The sequence below is a fragment of the Aotus nancymaae genome, unplaced genomic scaffold, assembly GCF_030222135.1.
Source record: "Aotus nancymaae isolate 86718 unplaced genomic scaffold, 86718_ANA_hifiasm-v0.15.2.pri h1tg000108l, whole genome shotgun sequence".
NCBI lineage: Eukaryota > Metazoa > Chordata > Mammalia > Primates > Aotidae > Aotus > Aotus nancymaae.
The window spans coordinates 33,080,988-33,096,992 of NW_026988523.1; the positions used below are offsets into that span (position 1 = coordinate 33,080,988).

Here is a 16,005-nt window from a genome sequence, read left to right on the forward strand (position 1 = left end):
TTCAGGAGGTGAGCCAGTGACCAGTGTTCAGCTTCACAGAGTCTTAGCAGCAGAGTCAGAAGTCAACTCGTGAGACTGAGTCAGTAAAGAGGCTGGAATTTGTTCTGTAAGAGAAGGCCCCTCCCTGGAAACAGTCTTGCCTCAGATTCCAAAGATCCAGCTTGGGCAAAATCCACTTTGGAGGAGGGAGTCTCCACATGCCTCCTCCTGACAGGGTCCCTTTCATATCTCTTTCCCTTTCCCTTTCCCAGGGTCTTGCTGTGGTCTGAAAAATAACTGTACAGCTGTGTTCCTCACCCCACCTCAACACACACGTACTTGTGATCGTGTGCGCACCCCCTCCCCCTACACATACACACACACACTGAAAGCAGTTTTGTGCACCTCCTCCCCCTCCACACACACACACACACACACACACGTTCTCTGAAAGCAGTTGTGTGTACCCCATCCCCCTACATACACACACTGAAAGCAGTTGTCCAGGACCTGGGAAGTCAGGAAAGAAGAGAGGAAAGTACTGGAAACTGTAGTACTCTTATATTGAACATATATTTTGTTGCTTTAAGTGCCTCCACTGTGTTAGACAAACATATGTTACCTCATTTAATCTTCTGGACAGCCCTATGAGTATTTTAGTTTCTACATTCATACATAAAGAAACAGGTTTAAGGAGATTAAGTAATTTGCCCAAGGCTATACAGCTGGTAGGTTAGGTGACAGAGGCAGGATTTGGATCTAGGTCTTTTTTTTTTTTGAGACGGAGTCTCGCTCTGTTGCTCAGGCTGGATTACAATGGCTCGATCTCAACTCACTGCAACCTCCACCTCCTAGGTTCAAGTGATTCTCCCGCCTCAGTCTCTCAAGTAGCTGGGATTACAGGTACCTGCTATGGTGCCTGGCTAATTTTTATAGTTTTTCAGAGATGGAGTTTCACCATGTTGGCCAGGCTGGTCTTGAACTCCTGACCTCAGGTAATCCACCTACCTTCACCTCCCAAAGTACTGGGATTACAGCCAGGACAGGCATGAGCCACTGTACCCGGCATTTTTTTTTTTTTTTTTTTTTGAGACGGAGTTTTGCTCTTGTTACCCAGGCTGGAGTGCAATGGCGCAATCTCAGCTCACCGCAACCTCTGCCTCCTGGTTTCAGGCAATTCTCCTGCCTCAGCCTCCTGAGTAGCTGGGATTACAGGCACGCACCACCATGCCCAGCTAATTTTTTTTTTGTATTTTTAGTAGAGACGGGGTTTCACCATGTTGACCAGGATGGTCTCGATCTCTTGACCTCGTGATCCACCCGCCTCGGCCTCCCAAAGTGCTGGGATTACAGGCATGAGCCACCGTGCCCGGCCTTTTTGTTTTGCTAAAGATGGGGTGTCACCATGTTGCCAAGACTGATCTTGAACTCCAAGGCTCAAGGGATCCACCTGCCTCAGCCTCCCAAAGTGCTAGGATTACAGGTGTTAATCACCATGCCTGGCCTTTAAAATTAGTTTTGTTCTCTCATGTTAGGCAGGTAATATGCTGACATGGCAACAAGGTTTGAGGGAGGCACATCTCATGCATGAATGTGAAAAACCAATAATCATGCTTATGAACTACAAAAGGATCTGGATCCACATGTTTCTGACTCCAGGGCTCATGCTCATGCCGCACATCACATTGATTCCAGGACCCAAGGATGGGACCATCAGGAGCAGGAAGAGCAGCTGGGCATTCCCATATTTTTTCCTTAACTTTCCCATCTGTTGCCAGTGGGAATCATGTGGGTAGGAGGTTCTGGAAGGCCAGCAGAAGATAGGAAGCAATATAGCTGGGTCCTGGGGATGGTGGTTGGTTGGAGCAGAACACATCAGTGCTGGTTGGAATCCCCACCTGTGCTTGACCTCCCTTGGTCTTGTCTTGGAATTTCCCTGTGAGCAAGACCACATCAGTATCTGGCTCAGGTTCCTAACCTGTCTTTCATTCTTTCTGGTCTCAGCCTTCCTCTTTTCTCTTTCCTTCCACATTTGATTCAGGTATCCTACAGCTTCTTCAGTCAAGAACATCCCGAAAATTCCTAGCATGTCGTCTCACCCCAGACATGGAGACTAAACTCCTCTTCATGACATCCCGGGTAAGCTAACCTATTGCAGCAAGAGAAGAGATCACATGCTGATTGGACTTCTTGCTTCGGTCTGTGGAGCTGTTACCATGGATTACTAACCAGTAGAATGGTGGCTAAATAATCTTACCTGATCTGCCTGGCTGCTGACCTCTTTGTCCTTTATTCATTGTATACTATACATTGGGCATGGTGCTAAGACTTGGGGGTACAGTGTTGAATAAGAGAGATACAGTTCCAGTTCTTGTGACACTTTTAGTCTATCAAAGCAGTCACTAAACCAATAATTGTATAGAAATGCTAATAACATTTACAAGTGTGAAATGTTCTATAAAGCGGAGAGTGAAAGTGTTCATTCTGAGAAATCCATGATTGCTCCAGGAGAACCATGAGGTCTCAGGAAGAGAGCTAACTGAATAATGGCAGAATTACTTGAGTATGTTAAAGATGTAGCTTCCTGGATTGTACTCTCCCAGATAATTTGATTGAGGAATCTGTGTTTTGTTTTGAGACGGAGTCTTGCTCTGTTGCCCAGGCTGGAATACAGTGGTGTGATCTGGGCTCACTGCAACCTCCACGTCCTGGGTTCAAGTGATTATCCTGCCTCAGCCTCCCAAGTATCTGGGACTACAGGTGCATGCCACCACGCCCGGCTAATTTTTTGTATTTTTAGTAGAGATGGGGTTTCTCTATGTTAGCCAGGATGGTCTCCAGCTCCTGACCTCGTAATCCGCCCACCTTAGCCTCCCAAAGTGCTGGGTTTACAGGAGTGAGCCACCGCGCCCGTCCAGGAATCTGCATTTTTAGCAGACTTCTGATGTCATTCCTCTGCGGCCAGTTTGGCTGTCAAGAACTGCTGCCCTAATCAGCTTTCCTAAGTCACCCAGAAGAACTTCCCAGGTCTGTGTTGTACTATGTGGTAGCCACCAGCCATGTGTTGCAATTTAAATTGAAGTTAGTCTGCAGGACTAGGTATGATAAAAATTCTTGGCTGGGTGCAGTGGCTCATATCTGTAATCCCAGCACTTTGGGAGGCTGAGGTGGGCAGATCACTTGAGATTAGAAGTTCAAGACCAGCCTGGCCAACATGGTAAAACCCCATCTCTACTAAAAATACAAAAATTTAGCTGGGTGTGGTGGTGCATGTCTATAATCCCAGCTACTCAGGAGGCTGAGGCAGGAGAATTGCTTGAACCCAGGAGGCCGAGATTGCAGTGAGCCCAGATCGCACCACTGCACTTAACCCTGGGCAACTGAGTGAAAATCTGTCTCAAAAAAAAAAAAAAAAAAAATTCTTAAGTTAGTTAATATGAGATAAAATTAAAAATTCACAGCCGGGCGCTGTGGCTCATACCTACAGTCCCACCACTTTAGGAGGCCAAGGCTGGCGGGAATACTTGAGGTGAGGAGTTCAAGACCAGCTTGGGCAACATGGTAAAATCCTGTTTCTACCAAAAATACAAAAAAATTAGCTGGGCATGGTGGCATTTGCCTGTAACCCCAGCTACTCTGGAGGCTGAGGCAGGAGAATCGCTTGAACCCAGGAGGCAGAGGTTGGAGTGAGCCGAGATCGCGCTATTGTACTCCAGTCAGGGCAACAAGAGTGAAATTCTGTCTCAAAAAACAAACAAAATAAAATTAATAATAATAATAATTTGATATCTCAGTTACAATAGCTATATTTCATGTACACAATAGCAGCCATCATTGCAGAAAGTTCTGTTGGATGTTGTTGGTTTAGAGATATCTTTTTGTTTGCGTTTTTACCTTTTTGCTCTATCTTAATTGACTTCTTCTGACAGGTAGGGGAATATAAGAAAAGGGAAACCAGATCCTTTTTCTTATTTAGTGTTACTATTTGTGATCATTTAGGCTCTGTTTGAGGAAAAAGTTGCCACAAAAGGTTTGGAGAGTCTAGGCCTTGGATAATTGTCCTGTTAGGTCAGCAGCAGGAAATTCTCAGTCAGTGTTGAGTGGTGAACAGGCCCAGCTCTTACTCTTGAAGAACATTCCTTGCTGTTCACTAGTGGCTCAAGAAAATGAGAAAAGATTATACCTCTGACTGGAGAATCAGTGACCAGTACAAGGAATAAAGAGCCAGAAATGGACTGAAGTTGCAGTTGGGGTAAATGTAGCCTGAGGTCAGTGGCAAAAATGAATGTAACATTCATTGTAGGGCAAGCTAAAAATTTTCAGCGTTTTTTTTTTTTTTAATCCAGAAGTCCTCCCAAAGGAGGGGAGACTTGCAAGACAGTATGAGCTAATGGATAAGTTGTGGGAAGAAATGGAGGTCTAGGTCAAACTGGGAGGTCTAGGTCAAATGGTGCTCGTTTTCCTCTGTTCAGGGACCCCACACTGTCTTCTAAGTTTTTCTTACTTCCTTTTGCCCCAGGTGCGATTTGGTCAACAAAAGCGATACCAAGATTGGTTCCAGCGCCAGTACCTGTCAACTCCAGACAGTCAGTCTCTGCGCTGTGACCTCATTCGCTACATCTGTGGGGTAGTCCACCCTTCTAATGAAGTACTGAGTTCAGATATCTTGCCCCGGTGGGCCATCATTGGTTGGCTCCTGACAACGTGCACGGTGAGGGCAAAAGATACTGGGTGGTGAAGGGTGCCTCTTCCATAGTGTTCCTCATATTTCCATTCTTCTTCCTGACTCCAGGGCCACCTGACCCCTAAGGGCCCTTCTTTCACTCTGGTCCTCCTGAGTGTCTCAGCCTTCTGCTCCACTTCGCTTTGTGTCTCTAGAAATTTACTTACACTCATTATTTTCCATCTGGCTTTGAGATTGAACAGGTTCATCTCTCTCTGTACTGCCAACCTCCAAAAGCTGGAGCTTCTGGAACATCCCTGCCTTTTTCATTTTTGCCTCCAGAAACCATATACAACTATTCCTCTGAATTGGTCCTTTCTCAGATTCACAGCTTACATTCTTTAGACCCTCACCGCTGTGCCTTTTTGGCATCAGCTTTGGCTACTTCCCTTCTGTAAATGCAGCGAATTGCAGTGGAGGCATTTCCTTTCAAGTGTTTTCTTCCCTGAGCCTAGGGTGGGAAACTATCCATTCTCTGGCATCTGGCTGCCCCCTGACCTCTTCTGACAGGGCTCCTCCCTCATTTAACTGGGTCCTTGGAATGTGCTGATTCAGATATGACAACAGACTGTTCCTGAGGGGGTGGGGGTCTCTTCTTCAGGAATGTGCCTGGAGAGCCCAGCAAGGGCAGCCAAGGGGAGCTAGTCTGACTGTTGCCTCAATTTAGGGGTGATGAGTGGACTTCTGAATCCAAGCATTCTCCTTTATGGGAATCAGATATATATACTGCTGGATGTATTAAGAACCCAGGCCTGCTGAGCACGATGGCTCACGCCTGTAATCCCAGCACTTTGGGAGGTTGAGGTGGGCAGATTACTTGAGCTCAGGAGTTTGAGATCATCCTGGGCAACATGGCAAGACCCCCGTTCTACAAAAAAAATACAAAAATTAGCCAAGTATGGTGGTGTGTGCCTGTAGTTCCAGGCTTAGGTGAGAAGACCGCTTGAGCCTGGGAGGTGGAGATTACAATGAGCTGAGCTCCTGCCCATGCACTCCAGCCTGGGTGACAGAGGCAGACCCTGCCTCAACAACAAAAAGAAAAGAACCCAGGCCTGGCCAGGCATGGTGGCTCACACCTGTAATCTAGCACTTTAGGAGGCTGAGGCGGGAGGATCACTTGAGCCCAGGAGTTAAAGACCAGCAACATGGCAAAACCCTATCTCTACCACAAAAAAAAAAAAAAAAAAAAAAGCCAGGCATGGTGTGGTGGTGTGCGCCTATAGTCCCTAGTCCCAGCTACCCAGGAGGCTGAGGTGAGAGGATCACTGGAGCCGAAGAGGTCAAGGCTGCAGTGAGCCGTGATCAGTCACTGCATTCCAGCCTGGGTGACATGGCAAGACCCTCATCTGTACAAAAAAATATAAAAATATAAAAATTAGCCAGGTAAGGTGGTGTGTGCCTGTAGTCCCAGGCTGAGGTGAGAGGATCTCTTGAGCCTGGGAGGTGGAGGTTGCAGTGAGCTGAGATCGTGCCACTGCACTCCAGCCTGGGCAACAGAGCAAGACCCTATTGGAAAAAAAAAAAAAGGTTTCGGGGCACCTGGCCCAATTTCTGTCCTCTTGGTTAAGACCACAGAGTATTCACTTATACACAACACAGTTTACTCCAGTGTTCCTCAGGGTGAGAGTTCCACCCTGTTTCACTAGGAACTGAATTTCATAGATGGAGCAGCCAAGTGGGCCCTGGAATCTGTCTTGGGACTCTGAAATGGAGGGAATTGATTGATGAAACCAGCCCTTTGTTTCTCTCTTTTCCAGTCAAATGTTGCTGCCTCCAATGCCAAGCTGGCTTTGTTTTACGACTGGCTCTTCTTTAGCCCAGACAAGGATAGCATTATGAACATAGGTATGTGGCCAAAACCAGGCAGCTCCATTTCCCCACCCCGAAGCCCCCACTGCCTTGTCTTAGTGATAGCAGTCATAAATCTCAGGGCACCGTGGAGTGGAGACAGCTTATCTGGGAGCAGCTCTGTTGTTTCTTGTCAGTTTTCCCTTGACCTAAAAGGAGCATTGCTTTGATGAGGCTAAACCATCACTACACCTCCCCCCAACAGCCTGATGCATGGGCTTCAGGAGGGGAGGGCCTGGGTAAAGGGAAAGGCTGTACCATGTCCTGCTTTCCCTCTCCTGTTACTTTCCTTTTCCAAGCTGAATGCTGGGGACAAGAAGGGAAATGAGGGCTACAGACTGTTTGGGGAGCTATCTGCTCTTTGGTCTGCTCAGTGGGGATGTGGGGAATAGACAACACTTCCCAGAGCCATTCATATATGCTAACATCCCATTTTATGGAGATAGAAACAGGCTAACTTTAGGCTGGCGAGATGGTACACACCTTTAATTCCAGCTGCTCGGGAGGTTGAAGCACAAGAATTGCTTGAACCCAGGAGGCAGAGGCTGCAGTGAGGCGAGATTGCACCACTGCACTCCAGCCTGGGTGACAGAGCAAGACTCTGTCTCAAAAAAAAAGAAAAGAAATAGACTGACTGATGTGAGGGGCTCTTTAATTTCACATTCTCCAGAACCAGCCATCCTGGTCATGCACCACTCCATGAAGCCCCACCCAGCCATCACTGCCACACTCCTGGACTTCATGTGCCGTGTAAGTGTTAGAGCTCTCTTTTCTTCCCATGCCTGGATGAACAGAATTAAGTGTATCTCCCCTAATCTCCCAGTGGATGGATCTTCTCGGTACTCCTTGACTGAGAGCAGAAGTAGTCATCGGTCCTATCTGTTCTCAGATGGGTCCTATCCCCAAGTTAATAAATGCTTCCCTTCCATAATCCACTGTCTGCAGTTGGATCTTCTCATTTTCTGTGAGGTTTTGCAATCACAGGGATGGTGACTTAAGGTAGAATCTGGTTTCCTTGAGGAGCAGCCAGGTTCTGTAAGAATTTCTCATTTGAGTGGCCTGGAATGATCAAGAAGTCCAGTTCTCTCTGCAGCCAACTCCCCAGTGTCCCCTGATCAAAACCAAAGCAGCTTTTCAGATCTAATTCAGCAGAACCCTCTGGATGGAGTCCTGTGCTTATTTTCTTCTCTCCTTCTTCCCTTCCAGATCATTCCCAACTTCTATCCACCATTGGAGGGCCATGTGCGGCAGGGGGTCTTTTCCTCCCTCAACCACATTGTGGAAAAACGGGTCTTGGCGTAAGGAATTTGTTGGGGGAAGGAGGTTGTTTTCCCATTTTTCTTTTTCGAGATGGAGTCTTACTTTCTTGCCAGGCTGGAGTGCAGTGGCGTGATCTCGGCTCATTGCAGCCTCTACCTCCCAGGTTCAAGCAGTTCTCCTGCCTCAGCCTCCTGAGGACCTGGGATTACAGGCTAACGCCACCATGCCCAGCTAATTTTTGTATTTTAGTAGAGGTGGGGTTTCACCATGTTAGCCAAGCTGGTCTCAAACTCCTGACCTCAAGTGAGCCACCTGCCTGGGCCTCTCAGAGAGCTGAGATTACAGGCATGAGCCACTGTGCCTGGCCATTTTCCCATTTTTCATTAGGTCCAGGCATACCCAGATGTTGCCGTAGCACTGCTGGGCCTTTCCTCTGACAAGTGTAAGAAGTATTGGCTCTACCTCAGACTGCGGGGCATATGTCTTCCTGGATCTTAGAGGAATTTCTCTCTTGCCATCATATTACAAAGGTCTTCAAATGCCTTCATGTTCCCTGTTGACCCCCTCCAGGGATCTGAGTATGGCCCAATTATACTGATTGGGTTTGGACCTAGAAATGAGAAGCTCTGGCCAGACTTGGGATGCCAAGGCAGGTGGATCACCTGAGGTTAGGAGTTCGAGACCAGCCTGGCCAACATGGTGAAACCCTGCCTCTACTAAAAATACAAAAATTAGCTGGTGTGATGGTGCACACCTGTAATCCCAGCTGCTTGGGAGGCTGAGGCACAAGAATCAGTTGAACCTGGGAGGCAGAGGTTGCAGTGAGCTGAGATTGCACCACTGCACTCCAGCCTGGGCAGCAAGAGTGAGGCTCCGTCTCAAAAAAAAAAACAAAAGAAGTTCTGATACCTTTATCATGTTTCCCATTTAGACACCTGGCTCCCCTGTTTGACAACCCTAAGTTGGATAAGGAGCTGCGGGCAATGCTGAGGGAGAAGTTTCCTGAGTTCTGTAGCTCACCCTCCCCACCTGTGGAAGGTATGGGGCCTTCCCATTCTATCACCTGTGTCAGAGGGACAAGATGACAAGGCTCTCACGCCAGAGCCCTTTTTAGGATGTCCCACACAGTTCACCTCCGTGACACTGTCCATCACAGTTTTCCCTTCCTCAGTTTATGTTTTTTGTTTGTTTTTGTGTTGTCTGTCTGGATTCTCTTGCTTCATCTAATCTTACCTGACTTGCTCATCTTTCTTGCTCTCTTAACTCTTATTTTTTCTTTTAGTAACTCTTGCTCAGTAGTTAGAAGGCTTTCATGTGATATTTACATTTTTCTTACTTTCTCACTTTAACTTGCCCATCTCTTCTCTCTTCCCAGCTGTAGGCCCTGGCCTCTGATGAGAGTTTGTCATGTTGAGTCTCAAACCTTCCTCCCAATTCAACTGCCATCTCCTTACTTACCACGCCCGCCCCCTTCCCCCCCCCACCCACACACTTTGGTTTGGGATAAGGACCTAAGCCAATTAGTATATTCCAACTTGGTTTTAAATTAAAGAGCACTTGGAGGCTGGGCACAGTGGCTCATGCCTGTAATCCCATCACTTTGGGAGGCCAAAATGGGCAGATCACTTAAGGTCAGGAGTTCAAGACCAGCCTGGCCAACATTGTGAAACTCTGTCTCTACTAAAATACAAAAAAACTTGCCGGGCATGGTGGCAGGCGCCTGTAGTCCCAGCTACTCAGGAGGCTGAGACATAAGAATTGCGAGAACCCAAGAGGCGGAGGTTGCAGTGAGCTGAGATGGCGCCACTGCACTTTAGCTTAGGCAACAGAGTGAGACTCACACTTGGGACTGTCCCTGGTCTTACTCTAGTTACCAGTCCTAATGAACTGAGCATAGAGGAGTCATGTCCTATGTTCTTATTTCTGGCAACATCCCTCTGCAGGTCATGGAGGGTTATGAGGATAAGAGGTTTGTCAAGAGGTTTGTCCTTCCAGGGTCAGTATTCCATTTAGGTCATAAACACCTTATTCTCTCAATTGCCCTCCATTCTCCCTTCCTAGAAGCATGGGGCATGTTACAGAATACAAGAGGCCATCAAATGCCTTATCTCTTTTTACCCCCAAGTCAAAATTGAGGAGCCAGTTTCCATGGAGATGGACAACCATATGTCGGATAAGGATGAGAGCTGCTACGACAATGCAGAGGCAGCCTTCAGTGACGATGAAGAGGATCTCAACAGCAAAGGTGAGGCTATCAGCAAAGGCCAGTTCAGGGTTGTGTCAGCCCTGAGGACCAGTTCCCAGAAGCAGCCTCTCTGCAATCTTCCTGTCACCCTTATTCCTGTGAGTTAAAGTTTTGTTCACAGGGTGTCTGGATGAGACTCCAGAGTGCAGAGCCCTGCACTTAACACTCAAGGCAGGAAGGAAAAAAGAAGTGATTCCTGCCCTTGTTTGCTTGTAAGAACTAGCACATGTGCACATTCAGGGAGATGCTTGAGGCACTCACACAGCATTGAGGAAACAGGTGCACACTTAGGGCATGTGAGGAAGGGATAGGTGGTTGAGGGGACTGTCTCTGTCCTGGCATCTAGGCAGACTAACTTCTTTCCCAAATCACCCCCTTTAGGAAAGAAGAGAGAGTTTCGCTTCCACCCTATCAAGGAGACAGTTGTGGAGGAGCCAGTTGATATCACCCCTTACCTTGACCAGCTGGATGAGTCCCTGAGGGACAAAGTGCTTCAGCTACAGAAGGGGAGGTAGGTACACAGCCTCAGGAGGTTCAGCCCCAGGCTGTCTACCTGGTGCTTAATGGGTGTAGCAGGAGATGAGAGTTGAAGGAAACATGATAGGAGTATGTGGAGGGTAGCTGAAGCTTCATGAGCGAGTTCTTCTGCAGTTTACATTGGAGAGTATGAGCTGGGAGTGGGGCAATCTTGTTCCCTAACACCTTGAGTTCCTACTCTGCAGAGTCTTGGGAGAAGAGCCTCAGAGAACCAAAGCAGGATTGATGGGGACTTTCCTTTTCTTTGGGCCGCTGCCCAGAGAGCAGCAAATTCTGCCCTAAAACCTCCTCCACCCAAGCTGGGATTTTACACAGAGCTACTCTGTTTTGTCTCTTTGCATGTGAGTGTGCTCGTACACTGTTCTGGGTGTGTGTCCTGCCCTCTGCTATCATTTATGTCCCTGGGATTTCCTCTCACTTCTGTCCTGCAGTGATACGGAGGCCCAGTGTGAGGTCATGCAGGAAATTGTGGACCAGGTCCTGGAGGTGAGGAGGAACCCAACCCCTTAGGGAGGAAGCAGCCTAGCCTGCTTAGCTTACAGTTCTCCCAGGGAAGCCAACTCCCTTCTTCCCTCCCCCAGATGAGTCCCTCTTATAGTGGGGAGGGGAGCTTGCTGATACGGGAGGTGGAAGCAGATGAGTTCCAAGACTGGGATTGTGGGAACAGGAGGGCTTGAGTGTAGGTAGTGATTCTCCCTCCCTTGTCTCATCACCCAGGAAGACTTTGACTCCGAGCAGCTGTCTGTCCTTGCTTCCTGCCTACAGGAGCTCTTCAAAGCCCACTTTCGAGGGGAGGTCCTGCCTGAGGAGATTACTGAGGAGTAAGGCTCATCTTCCTTCACTCCCTCACTCCTGGGTCTCAGCAGCCAGAGGGTGCTCTTACAGCTTGAGTCCAAGAGGTCCCTTACTGTGGACTTGAGAAAAATCTGTTCACTTGGTGTTTTTATTCTCACATATACCGACTCATTTAAATAAGGGCTTATTTTTGCCTGCTGAACACTGTGTACTGGGGAGGCGGACTAACATCCCCTCCCCATGCTTCCAGCCCCTGCTGCTAGGCCCAGTAACTCTAATCTGCTGAATCTGGTGGGATTGGACCCTGGCCTGGAGCTTCTTTCTGAAGGGCAAGAGTGTGGTCCCATATTAGGAACCTGTTTTCTCTGTTACCAAGCCTATGGAGCAGCAGGCTGGCATCTAGCCTCCAGCTGGTCCTCCATAGCTGCCTGCAGCCCACCTCACCCCCTCACATGGACTCTCAGATATAATCCTCTTCTTGTAGGTCCCTGGAGGAGTCTGTAGGAAAGCCTCTGTACCTAATATTTAGGTAAGCAATGCAGCTGTAGGAGACACTCTCTGTCCTCCATCCTCCTTGACAGCACACACTTGTGCTCCTGTCCTGGGGTAATGGGACTCCCTTTCCAGGGAGGAGGACATATGCCATGAGCAGAGACAGCCCGTGCCACCTGAGAGACTCCATGGGAGAATCTGCCCTGGGTAAAGCTCTGTTCCTCTCTTCCCATGCCCCACTTTCAGGAACCTATGTCAGATGCAGGAAGACAACAGCAGCTTCTCTCTGCTTCTAGACCTTCTCTCTGAGCTGTATCAGAAGCAGCCCAAGATTGGCTACCACCTGCTGTACTACCTGAGGGCCAGGTGGGTATGGTCCCCATGTTTCAAATGTTGTCAGGATGCATTCTGGAGAGCCTCTCTCCTGCACAGACTCCCCCACCCGGGACTGTCATCACCAGGGCCTTCTGTGTGGGTTTGTTTGGTTGATTTAGTTTTTTGTGTTTTTTTTAAATTTTTTAATTTATTTTATTTATTTATTTTATTTATTTATTTATTTTTTGAGACAGTGTCTTGTTCTATCACCAGGCGCCAGGCTGGAGTGCAGTGGTGCAATCTCCGCTCACTGCAATCTCTGCCTCCTGGGTTCAAGCAGTTCTCCTGCCTCAGCCTCCCGAGTAGCTGGGACTACAGGCACGCACCACCACGCCCAGCTAACTCATATGTTTTTTAGTAGAGATGGGGTTTTCACCATGTTGGCCAGGATGGTCTCGATCTGTTGACCTCGTGATCCGCCCGCCTCGGCCTCCCAAAGTGCTGGGATTACAGCTGTGAGCCACCATGCCCGGCTTAGTTTGGTTTTAAGAGACAGCATCTTACTCTGTTACCTGATCATAGCTCACGGCAGCTTCAAACTCCTGTGCTCAAGCCATCCTCTGGACTCCAGCCATCCTCCTACCTCAGCCTCCTGAGTAGCTGGGACTACAGGCATGCACTACTACCATGCCCAGCTAATTAAAAAAAATTTTTTTTTGTAGAGACAGGGTCTCACTTTGTTGCCCAGGCTGATCTCAAACTCCTGGGCTCAAGTGATCCTCCTGCTTCAACCTCCTGAGTGGCTGGGACTACAGGCATGGGCCACCAAGCCCAGCTGTTGGTTTTTGGGGTTTTCCCCGCTCTCAATAAGACTTGTGCACTCCTAAGGCTTTTTTTAAATTTAAATTTTATTTATTTATTTATTTGGAGATAGGGTCTCACTCAGTTACCTAGTCTGGAGTGCAGTGGTGCAATCTCGGCTCACTGCAACCTCTGCTTCCCAGGCTTAAGCGATTCTCCAGCCTCAGCCTCCTGAGTAGCTAGGATTACAGGCACCAGCCACCAATGCTCAGCTGATTTTTGTATTTTTGTAGATAGGGTTTTGCCATGTTGCCCAGGCTGGTCTTAAACCCTTGGGCTCAAGTGATTTTTTTTCTGAGACAGAATTTTGCTCTTGTTGCCCAGGCTGGAGTGCAATGGTGCAATCTTGGTTCACTGTAACCTCCACCTCCTGGGTTCAAGTGATTCTCCTGCCTCAGCCTCCCAAGTAGCTGGGACTACAGGCATGCACCAGCATGCTATTTGGTTTTTTTATGTATTTAGTAGAGATGGGGTTTTACCATGTTGGTCAGGCTAGATTCAAACTCCTGACCTCAGGTGATCCACCCGCCTCAGCCTCCCAAAGTGCTGGGATTACAGGCATGAGCCACCAGGACTGGCTTCAAAAATTTTTTTTAGTACATTCACGAAGTTATACAACTGTTACTATCTAATTTAGAAGTAACATTTTGCCAGGCATAGTGGCTCAAGCCTGTAATCTCAGCACTTTGGGAGGCTGAGGCAGGTAGATCACGAGGTCAAGAGATCGAGACCATCCTGGCCAACATGGTGAAACCCCGTCTCTACTAAAAATACAAAAATTAGCTGGACATGGTGGCACGTGCCCGTAGTCCCAACTACTGGGGAGGCTAAGGCAGCAGGAGGCGGGGGTTACAGTGAGCCGAGATCACGCCACTGCACTCTAGCCTGGCGACAGAGCGAGACTTTTTTTTTTTTTTTTTTTTTTTTTTTAAAGACAAACAGCTCATACCCATTAGCAGTCACTTTGCCATTCTCCCATTCACCCAGGCAATCACTGATCTGTTTTCTGCCTCTGTAGATTAAGATTTACTTGTTTTGGACATTTCAGATAAATGTCCAAAATAAGTAAATACAGTACGCGATCTTTTGTGACTTGCTTTTTTCACCTAGCATAATGTTTTCTAGGTTCATCTATGCTGTAACATGTATCATTTCTTCATTCCTTTTTTGTTTGTTTTGAGATGGATTCTTGCTCTGTCACCCAGTGCAAGTGCAGTGCTGTGACTGCAGCTCACTGCAACCTCCGCCTCCAGGGTTCAAGTGATTCTCCTGCCTCAGCCTCCCGAGTAGCTGGGACTGTAGGTGCGTGCCACCACATCAGGCTAATTTTTGTATTTTTAGTAGAGATGGGCTTTCACTGTGTTGGCCAGGCTGGTCTTGAACACCTGACCTCAGGTGATCCACCCGCCTCAGCCTCCCAAAGTGCTGGGATTATAGTCATGAGCCACTGTACCCGGCCTTTCATTTCTTTTTAAGGCCAAATAACATTCGAGTGTAGAGATATAACATTTTGTTTTTCCTTTTGTCTGTTGGCAGACATTTAGATTGTTTCTACTTCTTCACTATTGCAAATGGAGCTGCTGTGAATATTCATTTGCAAGTGTTTGTGTGGATGTGTTTTCAGTTGTCTTAGGTCTATACCTAGGAGTGGAATTGTTGGGTCCTGCGGAAACCCTATTTTTACATTCATAAACTGTTTTCCAAAGTGGCTGCAGTTGTTCTGTATTGCCACCAGCAGTGTGTGAGAGTTCTGATTTTCTCCACATGCTCTGCAACACTTGTTATCGTCTGCCATTTTGCTTCTAGTCGCCCTAGTGAATATGAAGTGGTATTGCCTTGTTTGGGCTTCCATTTCCCTGATGGCTAATGATGTTGAGCACGTTTTTCATGTGCTCCTTGGCCATCTCTATATTTCTTTTGAGAAATACCTTCAAAATTTTTCCCATTTTTGAGTTATTTGTCTTTTTATTATTGATTTTTTTTTTTTTTTTTGAGACCGAGTTTTGCTTTTGTTGCCTAGGCTGGAGTGCAATGGCGTGATCTTGGCTCACTGTAGCCTCTGCCTCCCGGGTTCAAGTGATTCTCCTGCCTCAGCCTCCCGAGTAGCTGGGATTATAGGCATGCGCCACCATGCTCAGCTACTTTTGTATTTTTAGTAGAGACGGGGTTTCTCCATGTTAGTCAGGCTAGTCTCGAACTTCTGACCTCAGGTGATCCGCCTGCCTTGGTCTTTCAAAGTGTTGGGATTACAGGTGTGAGCCACCGGGCCTGGCCAAAAATGCTAACTTTCTATGAAGCCAAATTTGTCTATTTTTTTTCTTTTACCACTTTGTGCTTTTGTTGTCATGAAGATTTATTGCTTTGTTCTCTTCCACGAGTTGTGTGGCTTTCTTACATTTAGGCCTACATGCCATTTTGAGCTAAGTTTGTATATAGTGTGAGGTGTCATTAACCTTGTGGTTAGAGCCCAGAAAGCAAGAGAGAGAGCCTTCTCCAGCCTGACCTGAGCCCTCTCTCTTCTGTTCTTGACTCTCATCAGTCAGTAGCTTCACTGACCATGGTTGGAGCCCTTTTGAGCTCTGGGGAAGGATGGAGAGAAAGAAGAGTATCTCCTGGTTCCCATGAGTTATCAAGCCCCTGGGGGAGGCAGTGGGGAGGGACATGAGGCAGATCAGCACAGGGCATCTGGAGCCGGCGAAGCAGTTTTAGAACAGGAGCCTACTTCGGGGATGCTTGAAGGTGGGCACTGGGGTCAGACTGCTGGCTCAGGCCCACCTGGTCTTGCAGCAAAGCTGCCGCAGGGAAGATGAACCTGTACGAGTCATTTGCCCAGGCTACCCAGCTGGGCGATCTGCACACCTGCCTAATGATGGACATGAAGGCCTGCCAGGAGGACGACGTGCGGCTCCTGTGCCACCTCACACCCTCCATCTACACAGAGGTCAGTGCC

At 47.8% G+C, this 16,005-nt stretch overlaps 1 protein-coding gene and 1 non-coding gene across 2 annotated transcripts in view; one reads left to right on the forward strand and one right to left on the reverse strand.

The window, feature by feature from the left end:
• Positions 1 to 16,005, forward strand: part of INTS3 (integrator complex subunit 3) — a 47,905-nt gene that overhangs the window by 24,824 nt on the left and 7,076 nt on the right. The window contains exons 9-21 of the mRNA XM_012476174.3: positions 2,021 to 2,118; positions 4,499 to 4,690; positions 6,460 to 6,547; positions 7,221 to 7,300; positions 7,757 to 7,848; positions 8,742 to 8,848; positions 9,936 to 10,055; positions 10,437 to 10,566; positions 11,024 to 11,078; positions 11,310 to 11,413; positions 11,872 to 11,916; positions 12,126 to 12,245; positions 15,843 to 15,996. Of these exons, the coding sequence (XP_012331597.1) occupies positions 2,021 to 2,118; positions 4,499 to 4,690; positions 6,460 to 6,547; positions 7,221 to 7,300; positions 7,757 to 7,848; positions 8,742 to 8,848; positions 9,936 to 10,055; positions 10,437 to 10,566; positions 11,024 to 11,078; positions 11,310 to 11,413; positions 11,872 to 11,916; positions 12,126 to 12,245; positions 15,843 to 15,996 (1,385 nt within the window). The remainder of the gene's footprint in view (positions 1 to 2,020; positions 2,119 to 4,498; positions 4,691 to 6,459; positions 6,548 to 7,220; positions 7,301 to 7,756; positions 7,849 to 8,741; positions 8,849 to 9,935; positions 10,056 to 10,436; positions 10,567 to 11,023; positions 11,079 to 11,309; positions 11,414 to 11,871; positions 11,917 to 12,125; positions 12,246 to 15,842; positions 15,997 to 16,005) is intronic.
• LOC135272389 (small nucleolar RNA U13) lies at positions 1,509 to 1,612 on the reverse strand. The gene has a single exon (XR_010340543.1). It is a non-coding gene; the product is annotated as a small nucleolar RNA U13 (small nucleolar RNA).